Source organism: Megalobrama amblycephala, linkage group LG7 (assembly GCF_018812025.1).
Source record: "Megalobrama amblycephala isolate DHTTF-2021 linkage group LG7, ASM1881202v1, whole genome shotgun sequence".
In the NCBI taxonomy this organism is placed as follows: Eukaryota; Metazoa; Chordata; class Actinopteri; order Cypriniformes; family Xenocyprididae; genus Megalobrama; species Megalobrama amblycephala.
The window spans coordinates 38574165-38597172 of NC_063050.1; the positions used below are offsets into that span (position 1 = coordinate 38574165).

At 34.4% G+C, this 23008-nt stretch overlaps 2 protein-coding genes and 1 long non-coding RNA gene across 3 annotated transcripts; 1 reads left to right on the forward strand and 2 right to left on the reverse strand.

The window, feature by feature from the left end:
- Positions 1-122: 122 nt before the first annotated feature.
- LOC125272507 (OCIA domain-containing protein 1) lies at positions 123-3945 on the reverse strand. Its single transcript, XM_048197375.1, has 8 exons — positions 3786-3945; positions 3346-3430; positions 3201-3254; positions 3079-3126; positions 2853-2982; positions 2635-2771; positions 1310-1429; positions 123-228 (listed from the first exon to the last, which is right to left on the reverse strand). Exons 1-8 carry the CDS (start codon positions 3930-3932, stop codon positions 191-193), a joined length of 759 nt encoding a protein of 252 aa, XP_048053332.1. The 5' UTR covers positions 3933-3945; the 3' UTR covers positions 123-190.
- Positions 3946-7955: 4010 nt separating this feature from the next.
- On the forward strand, positions 7956-15980 carry slc34a2a (solute carrier family 34 member 2a). Its single transcript, XM_048197382.1, has 13 exons — positions 7956-8345; positions 9421-9484; positions 9583-9693; positions 10071-10199; positions 10758-10901; positions 11198-11309; positions 12070-12265; positions 12499-12594; positions 12707-12794; positions 12918-13085; positions 13221-13337; positions 14031-14155; positions 14632-15980. Exons 2-13 carry the CDS (start codon positions 9424-9426, stop codon positions 15172-15174), a joined length of 1890 nt encoding a protein of 629 aa, XP_048053339.1. The 5' UTR covers positions 7956-8345; positions 9421-9423; the 3' UTR covers positions 15175-15980.
- LOC125272513 lies at positions 9537-23006 on the reverse strand. Its single transcript, XR_007185862.1, has 4 exons — positions 22753-23006; positions 14912-15032; positions 10719-10895; positions 9537-9660 (listed from the first exon to the last, which is right to left on the reverse strand). It is a non-coding gene; the product is annotated as an uncharacterized LOC125272513 (long non-coding RNA).
- Positions 23007-23008: the final 2 nt, after the last annotated feature.

The following is a 23008-nucleotide window of genomic DNA, read 5'->3' on the forward strand; positions in this document are numbered from 1 at the left end:
CCTAACTGTGTCCTAACAATTTCAAAAAGTTGCTGCTATTAGATAATGCAGTGAGTTGTGCACAATTTAAAAAATAGTTGTGTTTTTAAGTCAAATAGGTACAATGACAGTCATCTCTCAGATATAGTTAGACATCTATATTGTAAGAGACATCAGTTACAGACAGTGAAACAGTGTGCTGAAGCAGCTCTCACTCCTCCCATGTGTCTCCATATATATTCTTCTTTCCTGTTTACAAAAAAAAAGAAGATAAATATACATTTCATGTAGGTAAAAAAGCGTTTTTGTTTTAAATACAAAACACCGGGTCTCATTCACTAAGCATGCATACACACAAATTTGTGCATGAAATCTGTGTATGAAAGTTTTCACACAAAAAAATCACTTTTCACCAAAAACGTTTGTACTAAAATTTATTCTAAATGTACAAATAAAATTGTAGTAACAAGTGAAACCACATGTGCACATGTGCAGCCTTATAATGGTGTTAAGAAGTTATATTTTTATGACTCCACTATTATTATTTAATACAGACAATAATTTTAGGGTCAGTACAGATTTTAAAGAAAGAAATTAATATTTTTATTCAGCAAGGACGCATTAAATTATAAAGTAAAATATATATTTTAAATAAATGCTGTTCTTTTGAACTTTCTATTCATCAAATAATCATGAAAAAAAGTATTCAGTTTCCACAAAAATATTACGCAGCACAACTGTTTTCAACATTAATAATAATAAGAAATGTTTTCTGAGGACCAAGATTTCAGCATATTATATATGATTTCTTAAGGATCATTGAGTAATGGCTGCTAAAATTTCAGCTTTGTCATCAGAGGAATGCATTCAGTTAAAAATATATGAAAAAAAACTATTACTTTAATTTGTAATAATATTTCACAATATAACTGTTTTTACAATATTTTTGATCAAATAAATGTGGCTTTGGCGAGCATAGCCAGCCACCCACCCACCCAAATCCTACTCGCCCCGCTCTGCGCAGGCCTCAAACCTGGGCCTCCGGCATGGGAGTCGGATGCTCTAACAAGGAGGCTAAAGGCTGCAGCCCCTAGCATCAGTCGCTAGAGCATCTCGAGACCAGAGGAGTGAGGTTTACTCGCACAGCGACTACTAGCTGGCCTCCGCTACACATATGTGCTGTGTAACCCATTTTCTCTCTAACTGATGTCAAAAGTAGTAACTTCTATTTTCTCCATGTACATCATAACTTTTAGATTAGAGAACATAAAATTGACTTTGTCACGACAGATATAGTTAGGATGTTGGATAGTATTTTGGCAGGTCTCACCTTTCTTGGCTGCCGTGGAATCAGCCGAAGACTTCGGCAGTGCGCCTGGTTTCTGAGTCATTGTGACTTCATAGTTTTCCCTGTCCTTACTTCTGACATCCTCCTCAATGTAAGATGATTCTGCAGGATTTGAGGAAAGGTTTTAAATACCACTTACTTTATGGCAGCAATGGGCAAATTCAGCCCTGATGGTACACTTGGTGTATTCACGACATGTCATAACTAGTCTTATCTAGTGAAATGAATGGTCATTTTCTAAAAAAAAAAAAAAGTTAATATTTTTAACCACAAATGCTCGTCTTGCACTAGCTCTGCGAAGCGGCACGCATTATGTAATCACATGGAACTTAGGTGGAAGTACAAGTGCTTACAAAGCAATCGTGCAAAGACTAAGTCAAACGGCCTTTACAAAAAGGGTAAAACAACGATGTCAAATCCTGGAATGTTTTCCTCAAAAACCTTGATTTCTTTCCGACTGAAGACAGAAAGACATAAACATCTTGGATGACATGGAGGTGAGTAAATTATAGAAATTTTAATTCTGAAGTGAACTAATCCTTTAATAAAACATAATTTACAGTAATTATGACATGGCATGAACGCAGCAACTGTCCAGCAGCTTTCTAGTAATCCTGAAGACCTTGATCATCTGGTTCAGATGTGTTTGATTAGAGTTGGAGCTAAACTTTGCAGTACAGTGGCCCTCCAGGAATGAAGTTGCCCATCTCTGCTCTATGGCATGAATGGCATTATTTTAATTTTGAGGTGTTATTCTACTGTTTTATAATAGCCTGAGTAATAAGAACTGCAGCAAATGTTAAAGTGTTAGTTCACTCATAAATTAAAAAAATAATATTAATAAAAAAACAACTTTATTCAACAATCTCTTCCCTGTCAGTCTCTTATGCTGTTTACGTTGTAGACGCAGTTCAGCACTTCCAGGTTCAGCACAGGAGGATGGCAGAGAAGAGAAGAAATTGTTGAATAGAGTCATTATTTTTGTTTTATTTTTGCGCACAAAAAATATTCTCGCCGCTTCATAACATTAAGTTTGACCACTGTAGTCACATGGACTATTTTAACGATGTCTTTACTACTTTTCTAGGCCTTGAAATTTGTTATGATATTGCTGAGTATGAGTATCCGATTTCATCAAAAATATCTTAATTTGTGTTCTGAAGATGAATGAAGGTCTTATGGGTTTGGAACGACATGAAGGTGAGTAACTAATGAAAGAATTTTCATTTTTGGGTGAACTAACGCTTTAAGGGTAATAAGACCTACAATAGTTTTTAATGCAAATAAATGACGGCACTTTAACTTGCCTGTAATTTGGTTGTCATATTGGTTTGCTGAATGCATGGGTTTACTGTAAGTGAAATCCCTCTGATCATCAAGCTGAAAGGCTGGCTCTAAATCAGCTTTCTTTGGATCACTCAATCCCGCCTGCTCACGAGGAAACCTGGAAAAAATATTAAAAAACTATTAAAATGTCACAAACTAAACACTTTCACAACATCTAGATTAAACATTAAACACTTACTTAGGTGTTTGGTGGTGCTGTCTCTGTCTCAGTGCCTCCCCCAGTGGTGAATTCTCCAAGCTCTTAAACTTCTCCTGGCATGTCTTCATGTATGACATCTTCCCTCCGAGGTACCCACAAACACCAGCAACTGACACATATTTAACACATACAATGCATTCATATTTTTCAACATTCAGTCTAACGATAAACCATCTCAGTTACAGTGACAGTAAATTTTACTCACAAGCTACTTTGGGCAATGATCCAAATCTGCCAGAGGCCATAAGAACACCTAAAAGAATTAAATCAAAGCATTTACATTATTGTTTAAAGGTTCAGGTTCGGTGAGATTCTCAACAAACTCACCTCTAGAAATAAGGAACTGAGTGAAGGCCATGCTGATGGCTGATATAGGGAGAGCTGTACGTATGTAGACAGAAACGTAAATCAGTTACTATATCAATAAAACCACAAGCATAATAATGGGTAAAAACACTGGACATCCACTCACATCTGTACCAGAAGCTTTCCTGATTGCACTCCCTAAACACCCTCCTCTCCTCCTCAGTGGGGATGTAGTCAATTCCAACGGGACCCTACATACACAAATTATATATATATATATATATATATATATATATATATATATATATATATATATATATATATATATACACATAGTGTTATAATATTATTATTGAAGGACTTTTTTACTATATATCATACTATATATATATATTTACTATATATCATTTAATAATAAAATCCAGAAACATGGTATTATAATGGAAAGACAGATGACAAATAGCATGCATTATGATGCATAAGCAGGTCTACTGATTAAGTGATGCTATAGTGGAGACCAACAACATTCAGCGACACGGCACATAACCTGGCTACATCAATTTATCCTTTTCTGTCTTTTTAGGTGATGTTTGTTACCAAACACACCAAGGCTGCATGTCTTGGCCGTTCAGGGTCCGATGGAGACTGCTGTGGCATTGTGCATCCTATGTCTTTGGCTGTTGCTCTCCAGTCACGCTTACGAATGTCAAATCCACTGGAATCTTCTTCCTCGACTGTACCGTAGAAGTTCATGGTGACCAGCCGTCAGTGCCACCATGCGGTTTGACATGGAATAGCAGCAGATGCGTCTACAACTTTGTTGTTATTTTTGCATAATCTCAAAATAGTCAGAAAACATAAATGCAGATTTTACACCACCAAGCTATACATTAACTAATTTTGGAAAGTACATCATATTGGTCTTATCTTACTTTGTAGTAGTGAGTGGTAGTGACGCTAATGGACGCAGCCTAGTGGACACTCTGCTGTATACTTTTATGTATAAAAAAGAGAATGCATTAAATTGATCAAACGTGATAGTAAAGACATGTATGATGTTACAAAAAATAAAATAAAATCAATTCTGTCCTTTTGAAGCAGAATCACTGTTTGTTTTTGTTTTTTTTGTCTAAAAGGTTTTTGAGCACCAAATCAGCACATTAGAAGGATTTCTAAATTATCATGTGACTCGCCATCACATAAATTACATAATAAATTAAACAAAAAAATAATACATAAAATAAAATATATTAAAAATAGAATTGTAATATTATGGGGGGTGGTTGGGGGTGTTTCCAAATAAATGCAGCCTTGGTGACAATCTCACTGACCCCAAACATTTAAACGGCAGTGAATGTCACATTATATTAACAGAGATTTTTGTGTATGCTATTCTGATATTCCTCTATTGGTTTTAGAAGCGTAGGACTGAAAAGAGTTGGTGGCTCCATTAGTCTAAACTGGGAAAATCATTCATTCAGTGTAGTGATCGATCAGCTCCAAACAGAATTGTATTGCTTCTGGTCCTTTTCAGGTCACAGGGTCTGTCTGTTTGTCTGTACTATTTTTAGCCAACATTCTATTTTTACTTTTATTTTTAGTGTAGTCTGTTTGTCCGTTCATCTAATAATACATTACATGAATAACAAACAATATTAGAATAATATACTAAACATTATGATAGGGAAGTATTCATTTTGATATCAAACATTTAAACTTATACAAGAGTCATCTGTTCATTTACAATTCTAACTTGTTTTATTTCACTGCGTTCTGTGGATACACTATTTGTACTTTAAATAAACTATGCAAATTATATAAAAACATCAGTCTGTTATGTCTCTGTAGTAGATTTTACCTTTAAAATATGTGAAACCAGGGTTTCCATTGTGACATATTAATTCATGTGCGCTATTCGGGGATGATGTCATAATATTTACATTACATTCAATCTTTGTAAAGTATCATTTTGATGCAAAATGTGTGACAACTAGGCCTGGTTTTACATGATTTAATATTGTTATAATTATAGTAATAGTTTTTTTTTTTTCAGTTACAAAATTTTTTTATATACAAAAGGCAAATAGTAGTTGACACTTACTTAACGAGTGCTTTTAAACCAGCAGAGAGCACTGCAGTTTCACTCTGAAGCCACAACTTCCTCTTCAAACAGAGATTTGGTGTATGGGAAAAACTAACAAGGAACAAATCTGCAGTACAAACTTGCATTCTACTGCATTACAAGACTAAGATAAGTCTGATTTAATGCTTTATTACATGGCTCCTAACATATAATATGTAAATTTAGGAAGATTGTTTCCCGCACAGCCCTGCAATGGACTGGCCATTGGTCCATTGTTTCCTTGCTGGAATAGACTCAAGCATCCTCACATCCACAAGTAGTTTGGAAGATGGATGGATGGATGGATGGATGGATGGATGGATGGATGGATGGATGGATGGATGGATAGATGTTTCCCCCATTGTCATAATAATGATCTCATTCATTCAGAAACTGATTGTCATGTGATCTGGTGCGGATACAGGCTCAACGGAATGTTCATGTATTGATCAGTGCCCTAGATTCAGGGTTCACACACACACACACACACACACACACACACACACACACACACACACACACACACACACACACACACACACACACACACACACACACACACACACACACACACACACACACACACACACACACACACACACACACACTAGTTGTATTCACACATACTCTCCTGAGAACCAGTAGTTCAGTAGATGGCAATTTGCTATTTTATTTCTCGGAAACCATACATGCCACAGCTGTAAATCTATATCTTAAAGGGATAGTTCACCCAAAAATGAAAATTTGATGTTTATCTGCTTACCCCCAGCGCATCCAAGATGTAGGTGACTTTGTTTCTTCAGTAGAACACAAATCATGATTTTTAACTCCAACCGTTACCGTCTGTCAGTCAGATAATGTGAGTGAATGGGAACTCGAACAATAAGAGTCAAAAAAACTTGCATAGACAAATCCAAATTAAACCCTGCGGCTCGTGACGACACATTGATGTCCTAAGACATGAAACGATCGGTTTGTGTGAGAAACCGAACAGTATTTATATCATTTTTTACCTCTACACCACTATGTCCAACAGCGGAAATAATGTCTTGCACTCATTGAAGTATAAGCGTGAGACATTACTGCCGTTGTCAGAGCACGATCAGACCTCACTAAAGCCGCACACACACTTAACGAATGTAAGGCCGATTATGAATGTAAATTGATACTTATGACTGATCGCGCTCAAACGCGTCCAGTCAGAGTCAGTTGCGTTCAGTCTGCGATTACAGTCGGTGTTAAAATTCCATGTGTAAGTATATAAATCTGCTTCAGTCGCAGGAAACAATTGCTGTATGTTGAGCTCAGTCTTAGAATGTTTTAGCTAGTCGTTAAATTTGTGCCCGGCTTAAGCGAATGCTGAACGGAGTTGGACATAGTGGTGTATTAGAGGTAAAAAATGATTTAAATACTGTTCGGTTTCTTGTACAAACCGATCGTTTCGTGTCTTAGGACATCAATGTGTCATCACGAGCCGCAGGGTTTAATTTGGATTTGTCTATGCAAGTTTTTTTGACTCTTATTGTTCGAGTTCCCATTCACTCACATTATCTGACTGACAGACGGTAACGGTTGGAGTTAAAAATCATGATTTGTGTTCTACTGAAGAAACAAAGTCACCTACATCTTGGATGCGCTGGGGGTAAGCAGATAAACATCAAATTTTTCATTTTTGGGTGAACTATCCCTTTAAAGAGGGAATCCTGGGCTGTTCAGTGATTCCTGTTTTTCAGCTCATTATAAGAGTAACATTAGGTGAGTTATTTTGACAACTTTTAAATAATTTTGAACTTTTTAAAATTTAAATGTGAATTATTATTTTTTTATTTTAAATTGTAATACATAAAAAAAAAAAAAATATGACAAATTTTTAGTATCTAGTGTTTAGTGTTATTTTAGTATCATTGAGATACAGTTAGGCCTATAGGTTTTTAATTTTCTGTTTTCATTTAAAAAAAAAAAATTTAATTTTTGTTATCAGATATTTTTATGAAGCATTTCCAAAGTATTATTGTATTTTTTTTAATTACACACACACACACACACACACACACATATATATATATATATATATATATATATATATATATATATATATATGTGTGTGTGTGTGTGTGTGTATATATATATATATATATATATATATATATATATATACACACAAACACACACACACAAATAACTAAATAGAATGTATAAGAAAGCAAATACCCACTTTTGTTCCTGTATATACAAAATGTGTTAATAAATCAGGAATAAAATTCTATACATGCAAATCAAACTCTCAAATATCTGTCATAACATAGTTCAGAATGTTTGTTTTATGTATCTAGTGGAAGTTCGCAATTTCCTTGTTGACAAACACTCATTCTGACTGAATGACTATGCAAATTCATATATATATTATATATATATATATATATATATATATATATATATATATAATGTTTACATTTCAAAATTTTCATATGCAAAACGTAACACAGTACATAGTCACAGAGACAATTGTACTAACATCACACCATGAGGACTTTCATATCACAAATGTTAAAACCAGACTGTCATTATCTGATATTATCTGATGCCACCCTCAGACACCATGTGCATAAATGGGCACACACACACACACACAAAAACACACGCACGCACAAACTGACACACAGACTCCTCTGCCCAGTGCTATCACTGACGTGGTAAACCTTGGACAGGGGAATCCTAAATGATCTGCTGGGGGGCTATAAATGCCTCTGAACGAGCAGAGGCTGGACTGAACCACTCTGAACAACAGCACAACTGGGACAGATCACCTGGACACGTGTGTCTCATCGAGTGGTCTCCTTCAAGACAAGTGCCTCTGTTCAGGCTGTAGTTTTGTCAGCTGAGGTCTAAAAGAACTACCTTAAGGTGCACTGGGTTAAGGTGAGACAGGTAGAGAGGGAACACGGTTCAGACCAGAGATAAGTCACGTACTGAACTCAAAGGCAGGTGAAGTGGGCTAACAGAAGTGTTTGGACAGCTTTAGCTTTGAGAAACTACACAATTGGGTGAGTGTTTTTATCTGTGAAAATGCCTTTATTCTGTAAAAAATAATTATGTATGTATGGTAACACTTTACAATAAGCTTCCATTAGTTAACTTTGATTAATGCATTAACTTTAAATAACAATTAACTAACAATATTTTTAATTATTTATATAAATATGACTTTTAGTTCAAGTTAACTCCTTTACGAAAATTAACTTTTGATTTTAATAATGTATTAGTAAATGTTGAAAGAACGTTAACTAGGACTGATAAATGCTTCATAACATATAAATTGTCTATTAAATCAAATCATCTTAATAATTGTCATTGAATTCATTCTAAAATAACATGTTGTGCAACAACATTATTTCATTGTTTCTAGGAATATACTCAACACTTTCTATTATTCCAACTAGATAGTTTTACCATTTTTTCAAAGCTTTTTTTAAACAATAATATCCAAAAGATTAAATTCTGTACTATTTATACATTAATATTTTAGCATTCATTTGATTTTAACTACATTTGAGTCACATAGTCATTCACATTCTGTTCATTGTCAGTGCGGAAGCCAGTGTGGAAATTGTTTGGCACAGTACAGAAATCAATACAAAACCATGTGAGCTTGATCAATCGAGGAAGCTCTGATTATTGTGAAGCTCTCTGTGTTGCATCCACTTACAAAAACCAAATAGGGTGAATTCAGGTTGACTGGGATACTTTTTCCCACTCATCTCATTGACAAAAAGTGGATTCAATCAAAACACCTCATGTGAAATTAAATTTTATTATAATTCTTATAATGAAAAAATTTATCTGAATGATAGAAATCCATTACAGAAGACTTGATGAATAGTATATATATATCTCTCATATCATATCTTATTTTTCCCACACCAATAAAACAATTTTATAATAGTAAAACACCCTTTTATCTTTATAGAACCTGACTGGGGTATGTGAGCATTATGAAAAAGGCATTCTTAGATAGCATTACCATGTAGAAAAGATGTCACAAGCCATTACAAACTATTTAGTCCATAAAACTGAAAAGGCGTCAATAAAACTGACAGAATTGATATTTATAATTTACAGACAATGGCACCACGACCAAAGCAAGAGGATGAATCTGAAGGGAAGCCAACAGAAACACTTGACGGTATGAACAGTGAACATTTGGGTATAAAATGTGCATAAAAATCTAAACAAACCCCATTTTAAAAAGTTTCCCTCTCTTTGCTTCACATGTTCTCTTAGTTCCCCAAAAGAAGTCTCTGTCCATGGCCCCTGCTCTTTCCACAGCGGCTCTGATTGAGGATGATCCCTGGGACATGCCTGAATTGCAGGACACAGGAGTTAAATGGGCAGGTATGTTGAATGTTAGGCTGGCAGTGATTTTTAGTGACCTTTACCAAACGCAATATACATATTTTGATTTTGTTTATGAAGCCTATATAATTTCTGAGGCTTTTAAACTATTAAACAACTTTGCTGAAATCCTGTTGTACAATCTTCTACATGCCTGGCACAAAATAAAGGCCTTTTAGCATTCAAGTCGTGTTTTCTTGCTGTGAAATTTTTGCTAATTTTTATAAAGTAAATGTGTATATTGTTTTATATTTTTTCAATGGTTGAATAGTTTTGAATAGTTTAAAAAATGATTTCATATGTCAGGCTTTGCAGGGTTAAATAAATGATTAACAATTTTTGTCTTATTTGCTCCTTTCTGTTTGTAAATTGTCTAGATCTGGACACTAATGGGAAGATCTTGAGAGTTATAATCACAGTAGCAAAATTTATTGTGCTGGTTGGTTTGCTCTACATGTTTGTTTGCTCACTGGACATCCTCAGCTCAGCTTTCCAGCTTGTTGGAGGTAAACTCAGAAATACACAAAAATAAGAGTTTTCAATGGTTCTTAGATTGAGTGAAAAATGTTCTTTATTGCTGTATAGCCTATATAGGGTTCATACTGGTGATGCATTTAAATTCATGACAGTGCACTGGTTCATGTCATTCAAAAGCTTTCTTTCTTCTGTGGGCCTTAAAAGAAGATATACTGGTAACCAAACAATTTGGTTCTCATTGACTTTCATTGTGTATAAAAAAATATAATGGGGGTCAATAGGAGCCAAAACTGTTTGGTTAGAAACATTCTTCAAAATATCTTCTTTATGTTCCACAGAAGAAAGAGTCATAAAGGTTTGGAATGACATGAGGGTGAGTAAATGATGACAGGATTTTCATTTTAGGGTGGACTATCCAATTAGAAAAAAAAAAAAAAAAAAAAAAAAAAAAAAAATCTAAAGTTCTTAAAATATTCCACTATGGGATCAGGCTAGAGTCAAACTTTTTTTGTTGTTTTAATGGACCATTTTTAAAACTACAAACTTACTAAATTTGTTATGCGTAACAAGGATGTGTGTTTTCTCAGGGAAAACAGCAGGGGACATCTTCCAGGAGAATGAAGTGCTCTCAAACCCTTTGGCAGGCCTGGTAATTGGGATGCTGGTAACTCTCCTAGTCCAGAGCTCCAGCACCTCCTCATCTATTGTGGTCAGCATGGTCTCTTCTGGATGTGAGTATCAAAACTGTTTATCAGAATGATTATGTGGCATAAATGATGAAGAATGTAAAAAAATGTAATGCATCAATCTAAAAAATGAAAGTTCATTGCAACATTAAATGGTCCTTTCTCTTACATTTGAGTCTTAAGCATATTCTTGAAGCAAAATGTTTGAACAGAATTGAATCAAATTGATCTGAATCAAGATTTCAGATTTGATGGATCACATTATTTAGTAAAGAATCATTTTCAGAGCAAATGTTGCAAGTATATCTAACTTTAAATAAATATAAACTACTTTTTAACAGTGCTGGATGTCTCAACTGCTGTTCCTATTATTATGGGGACCAACATTGGCACATCAGTCACAAATACTGTTGTAGCCATGACACAAGTTGGCGACAGGAACAAGTTCCGCAGGTAAGAATAAAGCTTTAATATAAAGTTCATAATGTGTAGAGCTGCTTACAGCTGAACTGAACTGGTTTCATAATTGATTAACTTTACACAGTTATTGAACTGAACTGAATCAACACTGAACTGACCTCAGCTGAATAACAACACTATGTTGTCTTTTTAGAGTTTGGGTTCTTTGCCATTGTCTGTCACCTTTGGCTTGTTTAGTTGGGGTTTAAAAGACAAAATATTCAGTAATATCGATTTGACTAGACTTATACTATTGGATAGGGAACATTGAGCTGGATGATGACATTCTTCTGCAGAGCTTCTTATAGCCGAATCAACTTAGTTTCATAACTGACTAATTTTACAACATCGACACTGTTATTGAAATCAACTGAAACTTCTGTAGAGCTGCTTATAGCTGAATTTAACCCATTTCTGATGAACTTTACACAGTTATTGAACTGAACTAAATCAACACTGAACTGACTTGAGATCGATAATGACACTATATAATGACTTTACAGGCAGAATTCGAATTTGTCTCATATTTGATGAAGTTTCCATCATTGATTCTGTTAGTTTCCTGTTTATTACCGTGGAGCTGCTTTGAAACTATCTACAGTATTGTATAAAGTGCTATATTTAAAAAAAAAAGTGACTTGACTTATTGTATCATGACTGGGCAGAACATTACATGAAGCTGGAACGGATTTCAGTTTTTAAGAGAGAAATTTGGGAATAGTTCATCCAAAAAAATCAACTTTTCTGTGTCCAGGGCATTTGCGGGAGCCACAGTGCATGATTTCTTTAACTGGCTTTCTGTCCTGGTGCTGTTGCCACTGGAAATTGCCTCAGGTTACCTGGTGAGGCTCACAGGCCTCATAGTGACTTCATTTAATATCCAGAGTGGAGAAAACGCACCAGCCCTTCTGAATGTTATCACTGACCCGCTCACGCAATCTATCATTGAGGTATGTATGAGTGTGTGTGTGTGAGTTCTGTCGGTATGTTGAAAGAAGCTAACATTAATAACAGGACAAGAATAGAGTGAATTACATCACGCACACTTATATTGCCCTTCTGTACAGTACAAAGTTACAAGGGTTGTTATTCACAAAGAGAGAGAGTGATAGATAGTCATCTTAAATACTTAGGAGATTAGGAGCATAATAATAATAATTAATATTTTAAATGTCATTTTCAGCTGGATGAGTCTGTGATAAGCGGCATCGCCATTGGAGACCCTGAAGCCAAAAACAAATCTCTCATCAAGGTCTGGTGCCAGACAGCCTCAAACACGGTAATTTTTCTAATCGATGCAATGTGCAAGATGGAAGAAAAAAAATGGCATTATATTTTGCCAAAATACTGGGGTTTTCTGATAATTGATGTTATGTTTTTTTTTTTTCTAGACTCTCCAGAATGTGACAGCAACAAATTGCAGTGACTATTATTGTTGGGAATTGAAAAATGTTACAGAAATTATAAACATTAAAAAATGTGAGTTTAAAATTGACACCTATTTTCACTGATATTGAGTAATAATTATGACTAAAGACTACTGCATGATACAGAAACAAGCAGACATTCTCACTCATCTGTGGTCTCTCTCTATTCAAACAGGCAATCACATCTTTGTAAACACAAGCCTTTCTGACATGGCGGTGGGTCTGATTCTACTGGCTTGTTCTCTGCTCGCCCTGTGCACTTGCCTAATTTTGATCGTGAAACTGCTCAACTCAATGCTCAAGGGCCAGGTTGCTGTTGTCATCAAGAAGATAATGAACACTGGTCAGCATCCTTGAGATACATTAGAACCAGAGAGCAGATTTAGAAGTTAACTTCAGTAAAAATGAGCCAAAAAAAAAAAAAGTAAATTAATCACCTGATATTATTCTGACTGTTATTCATTTTTTGTATGCACAGATTTTCCATTTCCATTTGCATGGCTGACTGGATACATTGCAATTCTGGTTGGAGCAGGAATGACCTTTATTGTCCAGAGCAGTTCTGTCTTTACCTCGGCTATAACTCCTCTTGTTGGTCAGTACAACTATTTATCTATTCATAGTCTTTAAATAAGGTATTATGATCCATTTTGTCAGTGACGCAATGTTATTCAAAGTTTGGCATTATTTACTCACCCACACTTGATTTAATCAGACCAATATGTGAACAAATCATTAAAATTTGTTTTGTAAACCAGATCAACTGATTCAATGAAAAGATTTGGGAGAATGATTCATAAGAATGATTCATTCATGTTAATGAACTGGACATCTCATGAATGTGTCAAAGAGAACAAGTTCATAGCAACTTAAATTTTAGTCTGTTCCTCTCACAATACTATTTCATATGCCTTCAGAAGACTGAGTATAAAAGTCATATGTACTGCTTTTAGTTTTGCATAAATGTCTTAAACGTTTAGGATATTTGCAGCTTAAAACTTGATTACAATTGCATTAAAAGAATGTCATATTACTGTTTGGAATGACATGAGGGTGAATAAACAATACCATCATTTTTGGCTTTAATACCAAAAATATGCTTGTTCTGTTCTGTATTACCTCTTTTTGTTTCACTTATCTTTCTGTAAATTAATGGGAAATCAATTTGCCTGCTTTTTTTGAAGAACATTTGAGTGTATTTTACTATTTAACAACCCAAACTTTTAAAGCATAGCAGTTGGAAGTTGACGTGTGTGTAAAGTGAAACTTGCGTTCTTTTTGATCTCAGGTATTGGTGTTATAAAAATTGAAAGGGTATATCCTCTTTCGCTGGGATCCAATATTGGAACAACTACCACTGCAATATTAGCCGCCATGGCTAGTCCAGGGGAAACACTTGGAAATTCATTACAGGTTAGCATGACATGCAAATATATTCAAGCATGATCACAATCACTCATACACTCACACAGCAAAATCCCCAGAGTTAAATCAACTCTGCTCAGAGAACATGTGGTCCCTCTCTACATAGAGTTAAAATAACAATGAAGCAGAGTTAAAGTTAATGAGATAATATGCTGTTTGTGGAGTTGTTTAATCAGATCTTGAGAGATTTAATGTCTTTTATCTTCAGTTGAGTTCATCTTAGGCTGTGGCTGGAAGTCAGTTGTAGTTCTTGTGTTTCTCTTCAGTGATTCTGCTTGTTAACAGCAGGTGTTCATCACTACTGCTCAATCATCACTTAATTATCTCATTAACTTTAACTCTGCTTCAGCGTTACTTTAACACTATATAGAGAGTGACCATGTGTACTCTGAGCAGAGTTGATTTAAATCTGGGGTTTTGCTGTGCAGTCCATAACTTAAAGGTGTAACTCTTCTCTCCATTAGATCGCCTTGGTTCATCTCTTCTTCAACCTCTCCGGGATTTTGCTGTGGTACCCATTCCCTTTCACACGTCTCCCCATTCGAATGGCAAAGGCTCTTGGTCAAATAACAGCCGAGTACCGTTGGTTTTCGGGCTTCTACATCATCTTCTGCTTCTTCGCTTTACCTCTATTCGTCTTCGGCCTTTCTTTGGCCGGTTGGCAGGTCCTTGTGGGGGTTCTTGTTCCCATAGTGGCTGTTCTGATCTTCGCTATCATTGTTAATATTCTACAGAAGCACAAACCTCAGTGGCTTCCTTCCGCTCTCCGGTCTTGGAACTTCCTCCCTCTTTGGGCCCACTCTCTTGAACCATGGGATAGAGTGGTTTCCATAATAGCCGCTCGCTGTTGCTGTTGCTGCAAGTGCTGCAATGTTACGGAAGAAGATGAAGAGAAGGCAAAACATGAAAAGATAGAGATGTATGATAATCCGACAATGACTGATGAGATCAAGGAGGCCAAGAAAACATCAGACAGTTGTGAAATCCTCAAGGCAACCTCTTTATAGAGATTAACAGAGCACTATGGGTTATTACCTATCATATCCAACTCAAACTGGAATAGTTTTGTTAATACTTGAAGTTGACAGTAAGTTATATAGTAAGTTATATCAGTGGACTTAACAGGAAGAATAAAGAGAAAACCAGTATATTTAATTTCACCATTTATTTTTAAAGTCTTAAATTTATATTTGACATTTTTATACAAAGATTCTATTTTGTACAGGACATTGTAAATGTTATTGTTAAATATACAATCTTATGTTACACACTGTGAGATTTTTTGATTGTTCTTTTACATGTATCAACATGAAATGCATACTTTTATTTTAATACCTCTTGTTGGAAATAAATGCCATCTATCACACAAACAAGTCTAATGTAAAATCTGTTTTAAATCAGAGTGTTCTGTGCATTATTCTCCATTTTACTGTTGTCCTTTTATTTATTTAACATGGGCCCATACTGTAAAAAATTGCCATGATTTTAGAATATTAAACTGTAATTTCTTGCAGTAAATTACTGTATTTGTAATTTTAATAGTGTTACAAAACACAACTGGTTGCACTGTGATACATGGATAAAGCAAGATTGACTTTTATGTCTGATCATTTAGTACTATGCAGTACAAATATTTTACTGTATAGTACAGAAATAATATAATTTTTTATAAACAAGGAGGAATTAATGTTGTTATTGTTAATCGTTGTGATTCTACAGGACAATGTCTTTGTCATTTCCTGCTCTTGTTCACTGTGAAGTCAATGTATTTTGTAATTTAATTGTGATGAATTCTAGAACTATTGTAAAAAAAAAAAAAAAAAAAAAAAAAAAAAAACTGTGAAAAGTGTGACAACTATAAGTAAAGAAAACACTACAAACCACACTAAAATTTTTAAAGTGTAAACAACATAAATCTTTTTTTCCCCCTGCTTCTGTTTCAAGTGGTATATTGTCATTGGGATAAATTGCAGATATATACTGAAAATTTCTGTGAAAGTACTAGTAGCTACGAAAATACTGCAAATTCCCTAATATATATATTGGGGATGCACCGATGTATCGGCTGCCGATATTTATCGGATGATTTTTGCTCAACCATTGGTGACAGCATATCATCTGTAGCAGGAAAAAGGCTGATATAACAAACCGATGGTTTATAAATTAACTGCGTGAAGGCACTGAGCTGTATAATGACTGTTGCATAATCCTAGCAATGTTGTCTGAGCTTTAATGCTAATCAAATAACAAAAGATGGCACAATTCTTGACTATGCAACTTTTGTAACTTACATAAGTGTAGCGGACCACATCCAAATGATGACCAAAACTTTACTGATGTTTTATTAAGTTTATTGCATCCGTTTTCACTCCAAACCAATCACCACAAAAGCTAAACATAACAGACATTACAGAGCACAAGAAGTGCGCATTAAACTCTCTCTCTCCATTGCATTATCATCAACATACGGCGAATTACTCAAAACACTTATTACAACTAACAGTTAACAAATACATACATATCTTATGCCTTTTCTTTATGTAGGCCTGCTGAATGTTAAATGGTGTTTTTGAACTTTGCTTATTTAAAACATATATATATATATATATATATATATATATATATATATATATATAAACATATTTATTTCTTATTTAAACATATTTATTTCTTATTTATTTCTTATTTATTGTATTTTATACATGTATGTAGGCTATTAATATTATTAATTTAGTGCATTCAGTTTGTTGGGGATTTTAGGGGCAAATAATCAGGGCTTGAGCAGCAGTATTGTCTGGACCTATCCAAATACAGCACAGCAAGTGTAGTCAGATTCTCTCTCTCTCTCTCTCTCTCTCTCTCTCTCTCACACACACACACACACATAATCAATGCCAATATAGAACTTTTATTTTTGTAGAGTGTATGTCGGTTATGTTATTTAACATATTTAATTAGTGCAAGTTTGTGTAATATTCTGAGATTGCATTTCACTGTTTTTATTCATTTTGAGGAATACTGAATCTGTTTTCATGCAAGTGAGATGAGTAACTGCCTGCTCACATTTAGTCTAGAAATACAATAACCGTCATGTTTACACAGCGCACACAAATCCTCTGCACTTACTCATGATTTCTCTTAACATGCTTGGGAACAGGAGAGCTGTCAGTCAGTAAATGGGAAAACAATGTAACTTGTGTTACTTATTTGAAAACTCAGATATTTTCTTGTAAATTTAAAAGTAATGCATTACTTGACTAGTTACTTGGAAAAAGTAATCTGATTACGTAACTCGTGTTACTTGTAATGCGTTACCCCCAATGATAGTACTTTACAGTGCAGAAGTAACTGGGCACAGATTTTGGGCTGTCTTTCACCAGTAAGCAGGGAGTTGAATCAAATAAGCTGAATAGGTTGATCAATTAAACTGATCAGATGTCATTTTTTCTGGGTCTATAAAAGAAATATCAACCTTTTATTTAACCTCAGCAAGTCACATTGTCCTTGTCACCCCTCATTTGCTGATTTGTGCAAACAAATATATCATTCCCCTCGATATTATCTCTTCCTCTACCATAGTTAATGATTCTTCTTCTCTGAGCCTCATTATCAGCCGCATCTCCCCTGTTCTTGAACGTTATCGGACAAACTCATGATGCATCAGAATTTTTATGGCCAGTGGGTAGATTTGAGGCCATTAACTCAAGCTTTTTCTGTTACCCGTTTCATCCTCTATCAACCTGTTTATGGCACACTGCTATTTAAAGACCTTCTTCATAAAGAAATGAAATTGTAGATGGTGAAGGTTGTTAAAGTCGGGAATGAATTGATAATAACTGGAGTAAAGCAAAGTCAGAGAAAGATGCTATTAGGTGAAGGGGAACTGCTTTGCCCTTTTTGGCCATATCTTTATGGTTAGACATGTTATCCTGCAGTGGAGTCTATCAGCAATATTAGAGATTGCCAAGTCCTATAAGAATCCTGCTGTGTCATTTGTGCTTTCCTCAATAATAAAAGATCACTAATGATTAAATGTGATAACTTCTTGGAATTGACTCAACTCGTTTGAATTGACTGTTGTTTAATTATTTGAAAGTCTTGCTTTCAATATAGATATTAATTATTTTCATATAGTATTCTGAATATTATTTTATTTTATATAGAATTTAAAAATAATCATGTTTTATTTCAATCAATTTAGTTTTAATCTAAATAAAAACCTACTGTTCAACCTACTGTTTAGCAAACACAGCTGAACATTCCTTTTGACGTCAATTTGATAAATTGCCAGTTTGTTGACTAATACCTAAAGAGCCTTAGACAATTGAACAAGTGTAGGGCCTCCCTGAGAGTAACCTGAGGTTAAAGCCTTTAAGGACAATTAGTAATATACAAGATTTCAATCTCAGCAATTCTTGTTGCTGCTTGTTCCCTTGTGTTCCTTGGGAACCTTGAGTGACATCTCATGATATAATTATATAGTGACTGTCGAATGACATTATGAATGAATTATATAGTGACTCCGCCAACATTATACAATTACAGGATCAATGAAATGACATAAATATATATATATACAGTGGTGTGAAAAAGTGTTTGCCCCTTGTCACACTTTAATGTTTCAGATCATCAAACAAATTTAAATATTAATAAATGATAACACAAGTAAACACAACATGCAAACCCACATGGCCCTGTGTGAAAAAGTGCTTGCCCCCTAAACCTAATAACTAGTTGGGCCACCCTTAGCAGCAACAACTGCAATCAAGCATTTGTGATAACTTGCAATGAGTCTGTTACAGCGCTGTGGAGGAATTTTGGCCCACTCATCTTTGCAGAATTGTTGTAATTCAGCCACATTGGAGGGTTTTCGAGCATGAACCGCCTTTTTAAGGTCATGCCACAGCATCTCAATAGGATTGAGGTCAGGACTTTGACTAGGCCACTCCAAAGTCTTCATTTTGTTTTTCTTCAGCCATTCAGAGGTGGACTTGCTGGTGTGTTTTGTATCATTGTCCTGCTGCAGAAACCAAGTTCACTTCAGCTTGAGGTCACGAACAGATGGCCAGACATTGTCCTTTAGGATTTTTTGGTAGACAGCAGAATTCATGGTTCCATTTATCACAGCAAGTCTTCCAGGTCCATTTATCACAGCAAGTCTTCCAGGTCCTGAAGCAGCAAAACAGCCCCAGACCATCACAGTACCACCACCATATTTTACTGTTGGTATGATGTTCTTTTTCTGAAATGCCGTGTTACTTTTACACCAGACGTAATGGGACACACACCTTTCAAAAAGTTCAACTTTTGTTTCGTCAGTCCACAGAGTATTTTCCCAAAAGTCTTGGGGATCATCAAGATGTTTTCTGGCAAAACTGAGACGAGCCTTTATGTTCTTTTTGCTCAGCAGCATTTTTCATCTTGGAACTCTGCCATACAGGCCATTTTACCCAGTCTCTTTCTTATGGTGGAGTCATGAACACTGACCTTAACTGAGGCAAGTGAGGCCTGCAGTTCTTTGGAGGTTGTTGTGGGGTCTTTTGTGACCTCTTGGATGAGTTGTCGCTGCACTCTTGGGGTAATTTTGGTCGGCCTGCCTCTCCTTGGAAGGTTCACCACCAATGTTTTCGCCATTTGTGGATAATGGCTCTCACTGTGGTTCACTGGAGTCCCAAAGCTTTAGAAATGGCTTTATAACCTTTTCCAGACTGACAATTACTTTCTCATTTGTTCCTGAATTTCTTTGGATCTCAACATGATGTGTAGTTTTTGAGGATCTTTTGGTCTACTTCACTTTGTCAGGCAGGTCGATAGCGAACAGGTGTGGCAGTAATCAGGCCTGGGTTTAGCTAGAGAAACTGAAACCACGGGGGGAAACCACAATTTGTGACAAACATGCAAAAAAATAAAAAAAATCAGGAAGGGGGCCAATATATATATATATATATATATATATATATATATATATGAGCGATATCACACGAGTAGCCTTGCGATATGACTGTATATCAGCATGGCTATACACACACACACACACACACACACACATATACAGTACAATCCAAAAGTTTGGAACCACTAAGATTTTTAATGTTTTTAAAAGAAGTTTCGTCTGCTCACCAAGGCTACATTTATTTAATTAAAAATACAGTAAAAAACAGTAATATTGTGAAATATTATTACAATTTAAAATAACTGTGTACTATTTAAATATATTTGACAAAGTAATTTATTCCTGTGATGCAAAGCTGAATTTTCAGCATCGTTACTCCAGTCTTCAGTGTCACATGATCCTTCAGAAATCATTCTAATATGCTGATCTGCTGCTCAAGAAACATTTATGATTATTTTCAATGTTGAAAACAGTTGTGTACTTTTTTTTTCAGGATTCCTTGATGAATAGAAAGTTCAAAAGAACAGCATTTATCTGAAATACAAAGCTTCTGTAGCATTATACACTACCGTTCAAAAGTTTGGGGTCAGTAAGAATTTTTATTTTTATTTTTTTGAAAAGAAATTAAAGAAATTAATACTTTTATTCAGCAAGGATGCATTAAATCAATCAAAAGTGGCAGTAAAGACATTTATAATGTTACAAAAGATTAAACTTCACATAAACACTGTTCTTTTGAACTTTCTATTCATCAAATAATCCTGAAAAAAAATATTGTACACAAATATTTTGTACAATTGTACACATTAAATGTTTCTTGAGCAGCAGATCAGCATATAAGAATGATTTCTGAAGGATCATGTGACACTGAAGACTGGAGTAACGATGCTGAAAATTCAGCTTTGCCATCACAGGAATAAATTACTTTGTGAAATATATTCAAATAGAAAACAGTTATTTTAAATTGTAATAATATTTCACAATATTACTGTTTTTACTGTATTTTTAATTAAATAAATGTAGCCTTGGTGAGCAGACGAAACTTCTTTTAAAAACATTAAAAATCTTAGTGGTTCCAAACTTTTGGACTGTACTGTATATATATATATATATATATATATATATATATATATATATATATATATATATATATATATATATATATATATATATTAAAATATATGGGTCTAAGTGTGAATTGTTAAAATGTTGAATTAAATGGTTTCTAGTCCAAATTTTTATAAACAAAGCTTAATTTTTATTGTATTATTTAAATAATCTTACATCTTTGTAATCTTCAAAGTGCCAGAATTTTTTTTTTTTTATAGTAAAAATTAGTACAATTTAAAGATGCCCCCTGTTCAGATCTAGAGATAATAAAATATTAGAAGGTAATAATTAGGTAGGCAGGTAATCTTAATGTTAAATGATCCAAGAGATCATGTTCCAATATAATAAACTTGGACAATCTGTCCTTAAACCTTTGATCTTTTAGTGTAATTAGTAATTTTACAACTTGAAGGTTAAATGCCTACATAATGCTATTAAGGGGCACTTCTCTGAATTGTATTGTTTAAATGACTGGTACCAGGTAGTGACATTGATATTTCCGTAGAAATAGTAAATTTTCCGTAGTAAATTTTGTAGAAATGTGTATGTATGTCCACAAAATTTTCTTAAAATGTAATATCCACACAATTATGTAGCTTTAGTCATTAAAATTTACCCAAAGGCTTAATGAACTCTTGAACTCATTGTCGTTCATATAATGAGAGACAAGATACATAATCATTATGTAACTAGTCATTTAGCAGCAACATTAGCAATAATGTCCTTACAAGCAGTATACAAGCAATAATTTGCTTCTTACAAATCAAGTTGAGCCTTGTTCAGGGATCAGACGATCATGGCTTGCTCCTTGAGCAGATCAAACTAGCAACCTTCTGATTACAAACCATGCTATTGATAGCAATATATATATATATATATATATATATATATATATATATATATATATATATATATATATATATATATATATATATATATATTTAATATTAAGCTACATTTTGTTGTTTTGAGTTTAAAAAGTGCCACTCAGTTAAAACTAAAGAGACATTTTTGTATATATATATATATATATATTCTTTTTTTTATTTTTATTTTTTATTGTCTTTTACATTGATGTAAAGCACACTGGTGTTGTGTGTAGTTGTGCTATAGAAATAAAATTGACATTGACATTGACTATTTTATAAATAACATCAAAAACATCTCAGTTTCACAGTGAACCATGTATTTGTTAAGTAATAAATGGAGATTAGTGATTTTTTTTTTTTTTTTTTTGAGTGTGCATGTAATATTACAGATTAAAGCCACTTAAATATGAACCTACTTCTTTTATTATGTGGCCTAGTATTGGGAATATTTTGTCCTGTTGTTCAGCCATATTTTTTATGTCTATCTTTTCTCAGTCATCCACTTATGCTCATTTTAACACTTGTTTCCACAATGAAGCAATACTGCCATCTGGTGATATGAAAACAGTTTAGTGGGTATTACCGATCCATTGCATTTATCATACTACGTTATGTAGGTTTGTACTTTATAAGTGCTTTCATAATGATTACTGAAACATATGCAATTGAAATGTTCTTAAAATATTCCATTCTTATTTTCAATAACAACATACTTGCTTCACGTCAGATCAATATTTCCTGGTGTCCCCGAGCTTCCTTCCTTCCAGAAATCTTTTTCTCACGGCCCGCGCTTAAAAGGTGCGGTCTTGTCTTCCCATCGTGAGAACTTTCACACGCGTTTGGCTGGCAGCCGTCCGCAACTTACTCTCGCGATGACAAGGGACTCTCTCTCATACGCTTCCATAATAAGCGACAGGGAATTCTCGCGTGACTTCAGAACTTTCCCACGCCTGTAACACCCCCCACCCT

Coding starts and splice junctions, on each gene's coding strand:
- LOC125272507 (XM_048197375.1), bottom strand. CDS start 3,932: ATGAACTTCTACGGTACAGTCGAGGAAGAAGATTCCAGTGGATTTGAC. Junction 3,127..3,200: donor TCAGTTCCTTATTTCTAGAG/GTGAGTTTGTTG, acceptor TAATTCTTTTAG/GTGTTCTTATGGCCTCTGGC. Junction 2,772..2,852: donor CAGCACCACCAAACACCTAA/GTAAGTGTTTAA, acceptor TATTTTTTCCAG/GTTTCCTCGTGAGCAGGCGG.
- slc34a2a (XM_048197382.1), top strand. CDS start 9,424: ATGGCACCACGACCAAAGCAAGAGGATGAATCTGAAGGGAAGCCAACA. Junction 10,902..11,197: donor CAGCATGGTCTCTTCTGGAT/GTGAGTATCAAA, acceptor ACTTTTTAACAG/TGCTGGATGTCTCAACTGCT. Junction 13,086..13,220: donor CAAGAAGATAATGAACACTG/GTCAGCATCCTT, acceptor TTGTATGCACAG/ATTTTCCATTTCCATTTGCA.